General features: G+C 42.2%; 2 protein-coding genes across 2 annotated transcripts in view; both read right to left on the reverse strand.

Annotated features, from left to right (window-relative positions):
- LOC107732869 (ADP-ribosylation factor-like protein 6-interacting protein 1) overlaps nt 1–1,991 on the reverse strand; it is an 18,603-nt gene extending 16,612 nt beyond the window's left edge. Inside the window, exons 1-2 of the mRNA XM_016544284.1 lie at nt 1,831–1,991; nt 834–967 (exon numbers count right to left, since the gene is read on the reverse strand). Coding sequence (XP_016399770.1) covers nt 834–967; nt 1,831–1,866 — 170 coding nt within the window. The 5' untranslated portion in view covers nt 1,867–1,991. The remainder of the gene's footprint in view (nt 1–833; nt 968–1,830) is intronic.
- Nucleotides 1,992–2,853: 862 nt separating this feature from the next.
- The window catches only part of LOC107732845 (serine/threonine-protein kinase SMG1-like), a 36,355-nt gene continuing 22,378 nt past the window's right edge, over nt 2,854–16,830 (reverse strand). Inside the window, 30 exon segments of the mRNA XM_016544265.1 lie at nt 2,854–4,059; nt 4,145–4,251; nt 5,342–5,481; nt 5,483–5,506; nt 5,600–5,811; nt 5,951–6,178; nt 6,592–6,924; nt 7,010–7,147; nt 7,262–7,734; nt 7,874–8,063; nt 8,535–8,691; nt 8,862–9,088; nt 9,171–9,405; nt 9,538–9,810; nt 10,101–10,380; nt 10,496–10,668; nt 10,815–11,008; nt 11,793–12,011; nt 12,088–12,197; nt 12,277–12,415; nt 12,516–12,764; nt 13,064–13,293; nt 13,561–13,807; nt 13,902–14,124; nt 14,228–14,382; nt 14,475–14,695; nt 15,499–15,660; nt 15,761–15,884; nt 16,139–16,292; nt 16,385–16,529. Coding sequence (XP_016399751.1) covers nt 3,982–4,059; nt 4,145–4,251; nt 5,342–5,481; nt 5,483–5,506; nt 5,600–5,811; nt 5,951–6,178; nt 6,592–6,924; nt 7,010–7,147; nt 7,262–7,734; nt 7,874–8,063; nt 8,535–8,691; nt 8,862–9,088; nt 9,171–9,405; nt 9,538–9,810; nt 10,101–10,380; nt 10,496–10,668; nt 10,815–11,008; nt 11,793–12,011; nt 12,088–12,197; nt 12,277–12,415; nt 12,516–12,764; nt 13,064–13,293; nt 13,561–13,807; nt 13,902–14,124; nt 14,228–14,382; nt 14,475–14,695; nt 15,499–15,660; nt 15,761–15,884; nt 16,139–16,292; nt 16,385–16,529 — 5,840 coding nt within the window. The 3' untranslated portion in view covers nt 2,854–3,981.

A 16,830-nucleotide genomic window follows, 5' to 3' on the forward strand; every position in this document is an offset into this window, starting at 1 on the left:
GACCAAAATGTGGTGTTTAAAAATGTGAAGTGTTTGAGAAAGTTAAGATCGTTCGTTTTTTTTTTTGTTGCTTTTATGGAATATGTTTCAAGTTTTGTTCAGCCATTGAGCCTTGTTGACATGTTTCAGCACTTGGCATTATACTTAAGTTATTGAGTCAGAGACTTAAAAAGCAGAAGGAAGATCTATTCCAAGTTTTTTTATTATTTATTTTATTTCACTTATATTGTTGTTTGTCAATGACAAAGCAAAATAGTTTTTCAGTTATCAAAACCGTTATAACACTGGCTATTCAAAGTACAATAAACAAATATTACCTTCACGAAATTCTGCTCAAAATAAATGTAATTCCAAAATTGACCCGTATCGTGATACGCATTGTATCTTTAGTATCGTGATACGTATCGTATCGTGACATTGTTGGTGATACACAGCCCTGGTGCAAGACGAGCATTTGTGGTTAAAAAGTATATACATTTTTTTTTTTTTTTTAGAAAATGACAGATCGTTTCGTTAGATAAGACCCTTATTCCTCTGCTGGGATCATGTAGAGCCCTTTGAAACTGCAATTTGGACCTTCAACCTGTCCGGTCCACATTGAAGCCATTATATGGAGAAAAATCCTGGAATGTTTTCCTCAAAAACATTAATTTCTTTGCGACTGAAGAAAGAAAGACATGAACATCTTGGATGACATGGGGGTGAGTAAATTATCAGGAAATTTTTATTCTGGAAGTGAACTAATCCTTTAACCTTATCCAATTAACTAAAGTGAAAGATTAGGCCTTAAGTCAAGAAGTAGCTCTAATGCATGCTATGAACCGCAGACTCACATGAACAGGATTGTGGTGGCGCCCACTAATGCTGCTGGGTACCACGGCTTCTCCCAGCGCAGGACCTGATCTCCAGCCAGGATGACCTCTCCCCATCCTTGAAGCTGCTCTTCCAGCTGACTCGTCTCTTGAGCCTAGAGAAAAGCTTTTAGTCAGTAACAGTGTCAAAACAATGAGTTCTCTTACAACAGATGACATGGCTTTATCAGAAATTGTTGCGCAATGGGAGTGTCATGAAAGTCATGGGATGGGCACGTCCAGCTGGAACGTCAGGAATGTTAAAATAGACACCAACGAGAATTATTAGCTTATCAGAGATATATTTTAGTTGTTAACATATATGATGTATGAGAGGAGTACATAAATGGCTTTAAAGACAGCGACTGTGCAATCCTGTGTTCAGACCAGCAGGCCAAGTTTAAAGGGTCAGCCCAGTCAATTCCTTTATCTGGGATATCATGTAAAAATATGGGTAGTTAGAAGTTTAAAGTGTATTTTAAAAGGCTACAGCATAAACTTCAACCAGAATTCTTGGTGACTTTACAACCAATCTCTAAAAAAATGACCACGGTAGACCATGATATAAAGACTTTCGCCTAACTAGCTTATCTCCAGCAACGCTCATGCAACTTACAAATATTTATCAAAAGCAAATACTTATTACAAACTTCAATATATTAAATATATAACAAACAAATCCATTCTCCATAAAAACATTTAGTAAGACGCTAGATATAGCCTAGAGTAATCCGTTTCGTTAGCACTGAATTAGCTTGCTAACATCTTATCACGCAGTTCATATATCGTGTCGTGTTTACGTTCTATTCGCTGCATTCACACGACCAACATTTAAAAATATAAGACAGATTAAGCCTTATGGTGCCCTGTCAAGCCTTTTTTAAATCGGTTTAAGATTGTGACAGCAGTAGAAGTCTATTGCTAAAGAAGACAAACACAATAAGATATACATTTTGACAGCAGGCGAACTGCCACTTACCAACAGATTTGCACTTTTATTATCACCCTCAGCCATGGTTTATTTTGGTGTATTTCAGAATTTGTGTTCCTCAGACAGCACGATTATATGAACGCGCCTCCCCTGTACTACCGCAGTCTGCCAACCGAACCGACCGATATTTGCAGGATGTTTTTATCTGAAACTCGGAACACAAGGACTCATGGGAAATGTAGTTCATTATCAAAATAAAATGGGAAAATGTTCACAAATATGGTACAGGGCCTAAAATGGTAAAGACATTTCCCCTAACAAATGATCAGTGAAAGGTGCGTACACTTTATTTGGTGAAATGCTTAACAGGGTTGAATGGCTGAACTTAAAAAAATGCATTAACTATAAATCATAAACCTTGAGAAAAATGGAATAAGATTTATATTTCTTCAAACAATGCTAAAGAGAGGATCCAGATTTGTAATGGTGTACAATCATGTGAAAACAAATGGAGAAGACTGAAGGCAGCCTCAACCTGGGATGGCGCTAAATGTTAGTTTTTGGTAAATTAATACAGCTTATAGTTTTAAACCATAATAACATAATATAGTTTTCACTACAATTGAACATTTCAACATACTATCAAAATAATGTTTCATTTTATTATGACTGAGGTCAAATCCAAGTCTCATTATCTGTTAAAGCAACAAGTAAAAACAACCTACATTTACTAATAATTGGATGCAAAATGTGTCATGCTAAAAAAACAATTAGGTTTTCAATATCAGGTTACTATTAACCCAAAGTTAAGCAACAACTTGTAATAGTTAACCAATTATGAAAAGGAGACACAGCACTGCTTTTAATACTGGGTAATGAAGCCTTGTTCCTGAAAAAAAAAAATGTAATTGCAGTACAGAAGGTAGACTGTGTGAATTGCTGTGACAAGCCTAAAGAGTGTCTAAACAATTTCACTGTTAAAAATGAAATTTAAGTATGAACATGTCAAAAGTCTAAAAATCAGACAAACATGAACAAATACAGCAAACACTTTAAGAAAGAACACGGAGATTTAATTAGAGTTTTATTTGACCAACAAAGTGGAGTAAAACCATTAAGAGACAACAATATTGTAACCATCACCACATCACTATTCCTTTACTTATTTCTCCCACTAAAAATGTAAAACTAGGTCAAGATCAGTAAAACGCAAGCTTTAATGGGGACATGCATCAGCGATGATACACTTCCACAGGCAAGTCAAAAAAAGGAGCAATCTAGACTAAATCCATAGCAAAGAAGGAAAGGGAGAAAGAATCTACAATACACAAACAAGATCAGAGATGCATACTAAGAAAAAAAGCAACGAACTCAACGATCAAATCAGAGACTGAGCACTTACCAACTCCAAGCACATCATTCATTGTGCCAAACATTCAGAAACACGTGACAGTGAATGTTCCCAAAGCCACTTTGCGATTTGCCTTTTAATTGTGAAATCTGTGCAGTACATTGGTGAAGGTGTAAAAAGTTCATTTTGCAGCGTTTTCTATATATACTTGAAGGGAAAAGGTCTTTTTTGTGGTTAAGAACGAACTCTAAGGTCTGCCAAAGGCCTTCTGGCTTCAAATGGAGTCCTTTGAGCCTTCTGGTCACACAGCCCTCCACACCCGCTCCAGCAGGAGACAACCCAGCCGCAAGTCGTGCCTGACCCAGAGCCATTCAAAAACAGAGGCCATAGGATCCCTCCAAGACCGGATCACCCTTTCCCTCCACTCTCGCACAAATGCAGTCTAGAAACTCGCTAATTACCGCAGACCTTTGCTCTAAGAGTGGATAAACTCCTGCAAATTTTCCCTGTGGCAAATCCTATTAGTTTTGATAGTTGACAGACGTTTATTTGTTGGTGTTGATACAGGGGTTGGTTGGGGGGGTAGTTCAAGCCGCATGTGCCTTGTCCACCCCACCCCGCCTCCCCATCTTGGTGAGCTCCCCACACATCTTGGGGAGACAGATGCAGACCCATTTCATTGTGTTAGCTGGATCGCCGGGTGTAGCTGTGCTACGGGGATCCGGTGTGGGCCAGAGGGAGGCTCTCTACACCCCCCCCCTTTCCTGCATGGTGCTCTGTGGCTCCATTGCCCCAGACCCAGTGGATTTCTACCCTCGCTGGACCAAAGTGATCTACAAGGATCCCGTTCACACCCATGCTGTCCATCCCTCGTACAACTGTGCCAGGTTGTCCAAGTTTGTCGCCTCCTTGATGACATAATCCACCTTAAAGAGAGCAAGATGACAAATACAATACAATACAATACAAACAGTAGTAGTAAGGCTGTATATGTAAAGGAGGAATGCTAACCTGCTCAGTGACGCTCATTCTCCTGTTAGGGTCCAGATCTCTCCCTTCCAGTTTGGCCTTCACCCTCTTCCACACACTAACAGCATAGGAATTCCTCTCTTGCACGGCTGAAGGAAAAACAGCTGATCAGTGATCTTAGCAAAGCTTCAAATCGATAATGCATTTCTTAAGTTGTCTGATCAGTGAAGTGCTTCAAGTTAAGCGTGTAAACGGCCGTTAACAGAGGCCAGAGATGCTGAAGATGGACGCAAAGAGGAAAAAATACTGTAGCAGGCAGAGCAGCTCACTGTCCATGACACAAAATATTGGAAAAAAAAATCCTAAATATTGAATTGGGGGTTTATATGAATACATCTCTGAGGGAAACTTACTGTTTTCAGAAAAGTTTACATGGCATTTTCCTTCGGATGAGATGTTAAACCGAGGCCCTGACTCTCTGTGGCTCCCATGGCACTTCTCGTAAAGAGTAGGGGTGTAACCCCAGTGTCGATCAGCCAATTTTTGGCATTTTTTAATTAATCGGCATCAGCCAATTGTGCTGCAAATTAGGCCGATTTATAGGCAGGCGCATCTGCAGGCAGCTAAGCGTTGTTGCAGATCACCGGAGAATCTCTCTGGCTGCGTGAGCAGCTTACACTCTGCAGCTGCTTCTTGTTCAGACACAGCTTCAGCTAATGATGACCGGGCAAAACAGACCGTTTCGAAAGCGTAATTACGTTTTACCCTACTAGAATTGATGCCGGAAAGTTATCATATTCATAAGTGCAACAAGCCATTTGCATGTGAAAGTAGAAACGATGCAGTTCAGACGAAACTTCTGGGCTGATTATAACGTGCACGTTAACTTTCGCAGTGCTCATTTGATTACAGCCATTACCGGGGAAACCGCTATATTTCCCGCTCCAACAGTGCCTCCTGCTGGCGGAGAATGAATTTGCATTTGCAAGTCTGTGGGAAACACCGGTGATTGGGCTACTACTACTATTACTATCTTGTACCCTGCAATAATCATTCACTCAAACTCACTTTTATGAGATGAAGGGGAAAAAAAAAGAAAAAAAAAAGAAAATCGGCCAAACATATCTGCCAAAAAAATCGGCATCATATATCGGCCATCGGCTGCCCTGATTTCTAAATATTGGCATCGGCCAGTGAAAAACCCATATGGGTCGACCTCTGATCTGCATCACAACTGACCTCTCCCAGTTTTGGGATCCCGCACGGCTCTTTTGGGGCTTGGGGCCAGTCCTTTACTGTTGATCATCAGAGTGCTGGGGGGAGTGTCCACTGGGGTCCCAAAGTTTCGAGGAAGTGCTTTGCGGGCATTCTGGGACATGAAAGCTCACCAAGCCATTGTAGATGCTAAGGAAAAATAAAATAAAATGTTTAACCAAAAAAAAAAAAAAACTCTTGAAGACTTACAAGTTGTGTTCTGAATCCAGCACAAATGCTAACCTCTGGCTCTGAACCTTTAGCTCCTTCAGGGTGGCAGGGATCTCCTGCAGCAGCTCAACCTGCTCCTGGCTGCGTGGTTGACCTGTAGCTTGCACTGCCGTGAAAAGTACTATCTGCACATTATCCTGCCATGCCTTGTATTCTGACAGGAACTGACGCACGCTGCCCTCATAAGTCACTTCCTCTCCCTCTGCAAGGGCATTTTCCTCATCCTGCCAAATTGAAAAGCAACTAACATTAGTGTGTACACAAAAGAAAGATATTCTATAACATTTAAAACCACTTTGTCAGCAGTTAGAGGTGGCCAATAAACGAAACATGTCAACCATTTTGCATCAGAGAATTAAATACCTTTGCCATGGCACGCAGGAGGTGCTTAACATCAGCAAGTTGGCGGTTGTGATTGGACAGGATGCCTTTAATGGAGTCCACCAGCAGCTGAAGGGTTTCGGTCACTCTCTCCAGCTGCTGCTCTCTTTCCTCCTGCATGGCTCTCTGACTGGACATCTCCTGGGTGAGGTGATTCTGTGCGTACACAAGCCACTCAGGCCCACCAATGGACAGATCCATGGCAGGACTCTGCAAAGACAATCCAATGCTTTTCAATTAAAAACAGAGCACAACAACAGATTATGGTGAAATGGTTTCAAATTCAGAAGTAGACAGAATATACAGGTAATCAGGTTTATTTTTGACTAAATACATTTAAAATAAAAAGCCAGAAACTAAAATAAATTGTTTTAAATCATACAAGTGAAAGCTGAAAATTCAGCTTTGCCATTACAGGAATACATTTTAAAACTATTGCAATATTCACAATATTACTATTTTTACTGTATTTAAATTTTTTTATTTTTATCAAACTTCATTAAAAAAAAGTGAGAGGTTTTTTTTGGGGGGGGGGGGGTGTCTTACTGACTCCAACTTTTGAATGGTTGTGTATATAGTGTATATACCAATAAAAATACATTTGAAAATCCAGCAAGTCTCACCAGTCTAAGCAGCAGCTGAAGTTCCAGAGAGGAAACGGAGGTGCTGAACTGGGCAGCATAGGAACAGGTTGTCTGACACCGTTTCACAAGTTCAAAAAGTGTGGCATCCATGTTCAAGGCTTCTGGAGTGCGGGTACGCAGACCTTCGAAGTTGAGAATGGTGCTGCAGAGAAAAGTAACCTGGTTGGCACGCTGACTCTCCTTCAAAACCAGGGCACGGCGTTCTGCTATAGTGGCCTCAAAGTCCTGCAGCACTGGGGCGAGTGCAGGGTTTGCACCACCGGCCCACTTCAGCCTCTGCTCTATGCTGCCCTCTAGACCTGCCAACTTCTCCTGCAACACAAAACCCAACACGGTTTAGATTATAAGGTTTCTATTTCACTTTGACATGTTCTCCAAAACGTGCAATGGCTTTAACCTGAACGCTGCCAATAGAAGCTTCATCCTGACTGAGTTTGTAGAGCTTCTTCTTCATGTTGCTGAGGATGATGGAACGAGGCGGGGGACTGACGGTCATGGGCTGCGTCCTCGCACCGAGAATGTCCTCATGCTGCCACTAATAACAGAGATCAGAAGGTAAAGGTCACATTTACTGCTGCTTTGTAAAATTACATGGGTCATTCCGGTGCAATCTATAGTATTATTTTGTAAATGGAGTACCAGTTCTTACCTGGAACATAGTGATGTGAAGCTGAGTCCTCTGCAGGCTGACCTTATAAGCTTCAATGCTGACTTCTAGACGTCGTACCAGGTCCAGTTTTTTCCAGGCTGTGTCGTAGGAGCTGGCCAGCACTGTGGCCCTATTGAGCAGCAGCTGGGATATCCGTCCTGCCTGCACCCCTTGCTCTACTGCTTTCTTGCACAGATCATCCATAGACACTTTCCCCTCAGCGCCAAAGTCCTTGGCCTCCACCTGGGCTATGAGATCCATGCCGAGGGCACTGAGAGCACTGCAAATGGCTAGGCCCAGAGCCTGGGTGGGGAGCCCCATTAGCATCTGCCTCACAAAGTCTGCCGTGAAGGCTTTGATGGGCCGCATCATCTGGTCCTCGCTCACTACAGTGGAGCCTCGGTACATGGGTTTCACTATGGGTACTGGGCCATTAGAGGGTAGAGGCTCATCAGTGGGTGTAGGACACGTTCCTATTAGAAAAAATGAGAAGGGTGTCTAATAAAAAGCCTGATTCTGCACAATGACATGCTACTCTTGTGTGCTACTTTGTACTCCTTCCTTTATTCATGTGTCATTCCTAATATTGAGAAATATCTATTAGATGTTTACCAGATAGCGTCTGTGCAAATGATCCGCACAAACGGAAGAAGTCTCGGATGGTCTGGAGTCTCTTCAGGAAGAAAATCTCATCCAAGACCTGCCTGGTCTGCACATTATCAAAGAAATGGACCTGCGTAGCTCTGGACTCCCGAATCACATCCACCTTTCTCCAGGCAGCAGGCACATCCATAGAGTTCAGCTAGAGGGGAGAACAGGATTCATTTAGACACCACTCTAATCTAATAAACCTCACCACCCCGTAGTCATATGCTTTTTTTTTTATTTTTTATCTTTCTCCACTTCAATTGTTTGTGGTCACAATCTGTTGTTTTCATGGAATCCATTCAATATGAATACACAATAATAATAGCATCAAAAACATTGAAAATATGGTTTATTCTATTAAAGAAGACACAAAATTATATAAACTAAAATCAATGAAAGATATTACTATCATAACAAAACTCCATATGGCATTTAACTGATGTGTATACTTCTCAGACTGAGGAAAAAACATCCCTCACATCTGTATTCTTTGAAACATTGTTTAGGTTTACAGAACATCTCAACTGTACATCAGACTCAGGTGGTCAAATATTAGACAATATTACACCCCTATCCAAACAGGATTTACAAACTACCATATATTTTACAAATCAGTATTTTTTACCTTGTCAATCAGAAGTCCAAAAGCAGTCTCCAGCTGTGCAAACATGCCATCAAAAGCTACCAACAACATCTGACCGGCACTCATCTTGGGCGTTTCCTGCACGGAGCTCTCCATGCTGCGTGGCTGGATCAGTTCTGAGTACTGGGCCCGTAAATCCCTGAAACAACAACACACAAAACAACGACACAAAGTTCAAGTCCATCCAAAAAGAATAACAAGCTTCATCACTAGGGGTGTGCGATATATATTGTCTGCGATAATATCGTAATTGTTGTTTTAACGATTCATCACACACTGCTTAGTAAATATTTCTATTGTCCATGTTACCTGGTGATATCCAGATAGTGGTCATCTGGATCCTCCTCCAGGCCCATGGCGGTGTTACGAAGGTGAGCTTGCAGAACCTCCCCCAGTCCCTGCAGCGAAACCCCATCTGCGCACTGATCGATAAGCGCATCGAGCTCCGCTAGCATGGTCTCTAATGTATTTTCTCCCTTCAGCATGCAGCGCAGAGCCTCTGGGAAGATGATCTGACGGAAGTTTGTGTTGAGCTCCTTCAAATATTAAAAAAATGTTGGAGAGGAGGAAAAACCATCACTGAAACCACTGAATACCATTAAACACTAACAAAATTACCTGAAGGCAGGTGTAGACACCATTGGCCAGGTAGACAACTTGCAAAGTCTCGGCAAGACTGAGGATATCCAGGTCATGTGACAGAAGCTGGCACTGCTGCAAAAGTTGCACAAGACATGTGATGTTTCCACTCATACTGCAGAGCTCTTCCAGGAACCAGGCACCATCACGAGACGTCAGCTCCACCAGCTGCTCTCCGGCACTGGCTGCAGCTCCCTCCATCACCAGGTTACGCCTGCAAAGCACAGAAACACTGAATTTTTTTAATCCTTTAAGATCATTGAAAAAAAAAAAAAGGGTTTGGGTATGGAGGACCAGAAAATTATATCGGCAACAAAAGAGTTTTTTTTAAGCTAAAGATTCAGACCTGATGAGGGCACAGAGGGCAGAGACGATGATGCCGGCTAGACTGAAGGACCCGAGCTCAGCATCCTCGTGCAGGAAGACTTTGATACAGCGCTCTATCTCCTGCAGCTGCTCCTCACAAACGGGCACACCGGCGCCCTCTGCCTTCAGACGCTCTACCTGCCGCATCAGTCGAGTGTTGGTTTCTGCTGCGTGGTGCTGCAGCGCCATCTCGATGCTAGACAGGAACTGACATGTGGCAGGAGGGGTGTGGGGTGCAAACTGCATTTCATACCTGACAAGAAAAGAGGATTTTTATGATATCTGATTAAAGGACATGGAAAAGTCAAGGAAACCTTTGTTATTACAAATTAAAAAATGGATTACAATGAGCGTGAAACGTCTTTTAAAAACATTTTTAAAAATCTTACAGAGACCAAACTTTTGAATGGTAGAGTAATTATAAAATGTTACCGTTTTTTATTATTTGAAGTTGGACCAGTTATTGAAGAAAAAGCAGCCAAAAAGTATCTACCATATCTTTGACTGATAGTGAACTCGAGAGACAACAGTAGTTGCACTTACTGGTGATAGACAGTCTGGCAGTGATCGACAGTCATGTCACAAACCAGCTCCTCCATCCACTGTTTCCACGTGTGAACTCTGTGCCTGAGCAGCACCGCACGGGGATACAGCAAGGCCACGGTGGCATAGCTGTGCAGGTGCTCGAGACAGCCACACAGCTGAGAGCGCCGCTGCTGTAACAGAGCGCTCACCTCCGCCTCCAGCGCCTCACACTGGCTAATAAGATGTGCTTGGCCTGCATTCTGCAAGAAAGATGTTGCTGGCACATAGCTGGGTGGACCTGCAGGTTACAAGGACCAAAGGAAGAAATTAGAAATTTGTAAGTGCTCCTTCTGCTTATCATCAAACTTTAGTTAATATTCTGTAAAAGAAAAAAAAAACTAAATCATCTGCACCTAAATCAATAGGGCTGCTGATCTCCTGGAGGAGGCTGGCAAGCTGGGTGGCCTCTAGACTGGAAAAGGCAGCTTGATACTGAGAGATGCACTGATCCAGATCTGACAACTTCCCCTGAATGGCATCCTGTACAGTCCTCTGCCTGGACTGCAACTGAGTGTGCTCGGAGTATCTGGAAAGGGATGGGAGAAAGAATGACATTGAGAATTTATAATCTGTCCCATCAAATCTACACTAATGATTAATGATCAAGCAATAACCGTGACCAGCTGAACATGATTCCTTCCAAAAAATACTTTGGTGGTCTCATCTGCTGACCTGTGCTCCAGGGAGTGGATGGGATGATCTGCTCTGGTGTCGGCTCCCTCCAGGAACTCCATCTCCTCCAGCAGCTTGCCCTGTACTTTCTCCACCTGTGTGAGCTGCTCCTGCAGGTTTAGGTACTCATCAACCTCCTCCTCCACCTGCGGCAGCACACCAATCATCTCATCACGATTCTTGAACCAGTTCACCTGAGAAACGAGAAAAAATTTTTGTTTAGCAAACCAAGTCAGGTCAAATTTATTTGTGTAGCGCTTTTCACAATACATTGTTTCAAAGCAGCTTTACAGAAAATCATAATGTTAATGTGTATAATATCTTAACATGTTCTTGTCTTATAATGGCATTTAGCAGATTAGCTCTGGTCAATAATACTGTTTACATTTTGCGACAATACAAGTACCAAAGCAGTTGAGATTTGCTATATAGTACATAATCACTCCATCACTCTACCCTATGTGAATAAAGTTGGACACACATGTATATCCAACTTTATATAAAGAGCTGGGTGATAATAGTTACATTTTGTAAGGAAACAAATCAAGCAGTTAAGATTTACTATATAGTACAAATCGCTTAACTTGAGTGTACTGTATACATGCAGACAAAGTGGGATATAATATACATTCAACTTTATATTAGCTCTGCGATAACGGTTTACATTTTGTGATGATATAAACCAGTTTAAGTGTCATTTTTTGATGGTGTTTACAAGCTTAAGTAGAAACAACTAAAATGAATCAATTAGTAGTTTGGTTCCTCTAAAAATGTGATATAGCAACATGGCTCAACCAGGGGCAACAGTTTGAGGAGGGACTACCTGTTTACCCTTGCAATGTCATGAAGTGGGATTGTTCAGGAAATTCATTATTATAGACAGCAAATGAAATGAAATCAGCATAAAAAAAAACACACACACCCCTCACATTTAAGTGGCCAATGTACATTTCTGTACTATTTGCACAGAATTCTCACCTTAATCTCAGCCACACGGGAGGAGAAGAGGCTGCGTGTGATGTCTCGCTCCATTTCTCTCTTGCTCTGCTTGTTCTCTGCTTGCTGACAACCTCCTCCGTACACAGCCCCTGCAAAGCCCACCTCACCACCTGCTGTCCAATCCACCAGGGGGTCATACACAAACGCCTCCAAAAGAGTCAAGAGGGTCTCTCTTCCACGTCGCATTATCTGGATCACCTGAAAGGAAAGGACACCATTCAAATTTGTATGCACGTTCTAAACTAAACATTAAATGCATTATTCCCATTCTTACCTGTTCACAGGACAGTCTAAAGATGCCCTCCACCCCTGTGACCCCCAAAGCCGTCTCAATGTTGTGTGTCATACGGAAAGGAACCTTCTCTGGTACTCTCAAGCTTTTTCCTGTTAGGACAATGAAGTATTTAAATGTCTATGCGAATAAAGTATGTTTGGCCTCATCCTCAAGTGAATAAGCACTCACCCTTCTCAAAACAGACATTGTAGTCAATGTGTACCACCTCGCCTGTCGTCATATCAATCAGCACGTTGTCAAGGTGACGATCCCCCAAACCAATGATGTATCCCACCATTGACATTACAGCAGTGGATCTGGCATAAGACTAAATGAGACACCCAAGATTGGTTAATAATAGTGCAATGCGTTTAGCCTAACATTGTGCCGAATATGGTTAGGACAAGGTGAACAGTGGTTCCTCTAACCTGAGTCACACTCCACCACTCACTGGGGGTGGTACAGGAGCACCAGAGCTCCTTTGCCAAGAGGTTAGGGGGTGTAGCCTCCATTAACTCTCGGAGAACGTCTCTCATGACACTCAACGGCCAGTCACGGCGCGACACATCTAAACTAAGCCCGACAGCCTTTAAGGCAGGACTGATCTTACTGTAGTAGAGCTCACTGGGCCGTGGAACCATGGGAAGATTCTGAGGTTGCTGGAAGGAGTCCTGTGCCTAAATTTAAGAAAAGGTACAAGATTTGGTCAACATTTTTAAATGCATCTCTTTACATTTAACAAATGTTCACAATAAATAATCAGGTGCATTAACATAAATGAGTATTTTCCTTCACTGAACGTGAAGCCAGTCAATAGGGCTGCAATAAAAAAAAAAATTTATTTTATTTTTATAAAATAAAATAAATAACATTATGTAACAAATTTTTATGGTCTTAGTTAACCACAATAATCCTGTAAAACCACGTTACGTAAAAGAATATACATTTTTCAGAAATGCTCATTTTTCACTCTCACCTTCTGGGCTTGGACCACAGCCTCACGCTGCTGCCAGCGTTTGTACAGGCCAAATAGTGGAGTGGCTCCATCCACCCACTGGATAAGGCCTGATCTGGTGCCCAGCGGTGTGACAGAATAATGACGGGCATGAAACCTTGGACTCTCCTGTTGATTCACTTTAGTGAACATGGTGTTGACAATAGACAAGAACTGCATGATCCTCTCATCCAAATGCAAGTCCTCCAATCCTAAAACAAAGAAAATGCTTATATAAGCAAATGGCATGTATTAAAGGGAAAATTCTGTAATTTAATTACCCTCACATCGTTCCAAACCATCATCATATAAAGCAAAAGTGTCTCTTCAGAAGGAGGGACAGAAATCTCTTAGGTAATAATCTCTTTATTTGTGTTTCAAAGATGAACAAAAGTCTTATGGGTTTGGAACAACATGAGGATGAGTAAATGATGGAAATTCATTTTGGTGATGCTTTTAGCCACGTTTAAATCTCATACCTTTGAATAGGTATGGATAGTTTCTGCCATCAGAGCCTAGGAAGTAGAGCTTCTTAGGTTTGGTTTTAGTTGGCAGAATGGTGATGGTGTTGCCCACACTCTGGATGGTGACTGCATCTGTAGCAGACACCTCTCCTGGCAGCGCCATCTCTGTGTTGGTCATGGCAGTCAGGCGGGGGCTGATCTCATCAAGCAGCAGGAGATAACTGGCCCGTTTCTGTGCTCTCTGCTGCAAGCTCTGCATGATCTGTGAAAGGATGAGGTAGAATTACAAAAAGGTAAAATGCACAGCATGCATAACAGCATTACCTCAGAACACTTATGCACACAGCTGCCTTTACCTGTTTGAAGGGCACCCAGCTGCTGGCAGGATTGGCTGGATTAAGAGGGTTCCTCAGTCTCTCTAAAGCATTGTGGATGGCCTCTCCGTATGTCTCCTGAAACCACGCTTCGTGAGGAGTCTCTGCCGAAGCAGCCGTGATGCTGCGCACGTGATCCAGTGCAAAAACCACAGGCTTCATCAGAGCAGAATGCTTCTCTCTCATAATAGCCACCTTCTCATCCCTAAACCACAAGAGATTGGGAATTTAAATGATTTTCCAAGAGGTATGAGTCACTCACTAATGAAGTTTCTCCTTCTATATTGATTCCCAGGGTCGTGACTTACTTGCGCAGAGTGTTGTTGTTCTGAACTCTTTTCACCTCGTCCTCCAGCTGTTGAATCCTGCGCAGAACGTGCATGTGTTGCTGCTGCAAGACCCCCAGCCAGAGCTCGTCCCAGAGCAGAGTGACCCTTCTCAGCTCGCCCACCAACATCTGCACCTGCACACACAAGGATCAACAAAACAACTCTTAAACACAATGGCCTTTAATACAATCAGACACACAGAACAGTAAAGTCCTTTCTGTAATACCTGCAGCACCATGGTGGGGTTGGCGGAAGAGAGCTTGTCTACGATATTGCTGTAGCAGTCCTGCATCATGGCTTGGTCCTCACTAGAATACATCACCATCTCTTCCCCACGGCTGCTCTCTTGAGAAGTTGGCCCGCTGCCCGTCTCACTCTCACCTCCACAAAGAGCCTCTCCCTGCATGTTCCCAAGCAGGGTTGGCAGGGAAGACAGCAGCTTGTTACCTGGCAGAGATGAAAACATTATTTTTTTCCCCAAAGAGGCTAAACTTCTATATATGATCACTAAAATGAGAAGTGATTGGTTGTTTAAGGCAATGTCTCCACCAAAGCATTTTATCTTGAAGCCAGAGCATTTTTCAATTGTCTTCAATAAAAAAAAAACAAGTAGAGGGATGAGACTATTACGTTTTTTTTCTGGTTGCTAAAAGTTGAAAAATTTTCAAATTTGGGTAAAGGCTGTGACATACCAATACTAATATCAGGCTGTCGTTGAGCAAGAGACCAGTTTTTGTGGCGTGTTCTGCTTTAGTCTCTACAGTATGTTTAAGTGCAACTTTTTGGCCCGGATGCAGGCGACACAGTTGACTTCATCACTGCTAGTTCTTTGATGTTGTTTTGGTTTCACAGGTTTAAAAAGAAGCACTCGCCACTATCACCTTTGATAGCCATCCAATCAGAGTGGAAGAGGAGTGGGACAAACCAACCAACCATCAACCAACCATCACTTGTACAACAACTAAATAACAATTGTAATGTTAATATTACTTGTCTCTGAATATGAATATGTAATATTTTCTCCATGTCTGTACCAGATGACATAGGCGGTCTACCACAATATTAATATGAAAAACAATGTTTGGAGGAACATTTCGATCACCATGGGTCTACTAGGTAGGCAGCTACTAAGTGCTCAAGCATCCCCAGTTTTCAGAAGATCGCCTGGCATTTTCAGCTGGCTAAAATGCTTTGGTGGACACATGGCCTAAGGTAGACAGGATGTCCCTGTGTGGAAGTACAGTACATACCTGCAGCCTGAGCCTCTCCGCCGAGAGAGATAGATCCCACAATGGCAGGGTAGAGGATTAGGTGGGGGGAATCTTGGGCCACTCTACACAGCAGGCTGCAGATGCTCTGGCGGATGTAAGCCTCAGGGTGATTTAGTCTGGAGAATAACTGAGGGATGATACCTAGAGAGAAAACAGACATATTAATATTACACGGACTGAGATAACTAACTACATGTAAAGAGGAAGGTGTTCATTACTGCATTGATGTTCAAGTTCTTACCTCTCCAGGGTGCAGTGGGGGTGGATGCCAGGCCGTGCTCCAGACCCTCTCTTAACTCCCCAGCGTGCTTCACAAGCAAGCGCAGCAGACGGAGGGTTGCCATGACAATGACATCATCGCTGCTCTGTTCAACTAATTAATAATTACTTAAAAATATATTAAAATAGAAAAAAATCATTTTTAAATTGTAACATTTCCCAGTATTACTGTTTTCCCAGTACTTTTAATAAAATAAAATAAAAAAAACCCAACCCCAAACGTTTGAACAGTAGTATATTTAAATGAAATGTCTGTTTTCTAGTATTATATTTCCATAGTTCCCTAGTGTGTAGTGTACCACAGTATGAAAACCACTGATCTAAACTCATTTATACAAACTGTGAACTCCATAACCTGAATTCCTGCTGGGCGACACATGGCTTGACCCAAAATGCCAAAAATGGTTTCCTTGTCCTCATCACTGGTGCCTGCTGGGAGCAAGTCCTCAATTTCTTTCTTCTCTCCAAGGAGTAAAGGAACCCCTTCTCCTTGACTATCAACACACAGAATGAAAAAAAAAAAAAAAAATCAGTATAAGCACATCATTTTTTAAACTATCATTAACACTTTTCACAGTTAAAATACCTGGCATTGTCCACAACCTTCCTGCCCCATCTGTACGCCCAGCTGGCCAGAGCAGCCCATGATTTGGCCACTTCAGGAGCCTGAGTAGTTGAGAGCTGGTACAGCTGCCCAAGGACGAAGTCTGGCTCCCCAACACCAACACTGACTGTAGACAAAACAAACAACCCTTCATGATCATTACAAAGAAACAGACAATATCAATCAAATACTAATACACACACAAAAAATGACACTGAAGAATGCAAAGCTATCATCATATTGGTCCTCAATAGTGATCGACCGATATTGATATTTTATAACCGATACCAATTATTTGCATGTTTATGTGCCCGATAACCGATATGCAGAACTGATATTTATTTACTGTTATAAAGTAAATAAATGACTGAGTGAAGTAAGTCCATACTTCACTTTGGTTTTTCCTCCTTTCAGTCATCTTAAAAAAA

This window comes from Sinocyclocheilus rhinocerous, unplaced genomic scaffold, assembly GCF_001515625.1.
Source record: "Sinocyclocheilus rhinocerous isolate Xijiao unplaced genomic scaffold, SAMN03320098_v1.1 scaffold220, whole genome shotgun sequence".
NCBI lineage: Eukaryota > Metazoa > Chordata > Actinopteri > Cypriniformes > Cyprinidae > Sinocyclocheilus > Sinocyclocheilus rhinocerous.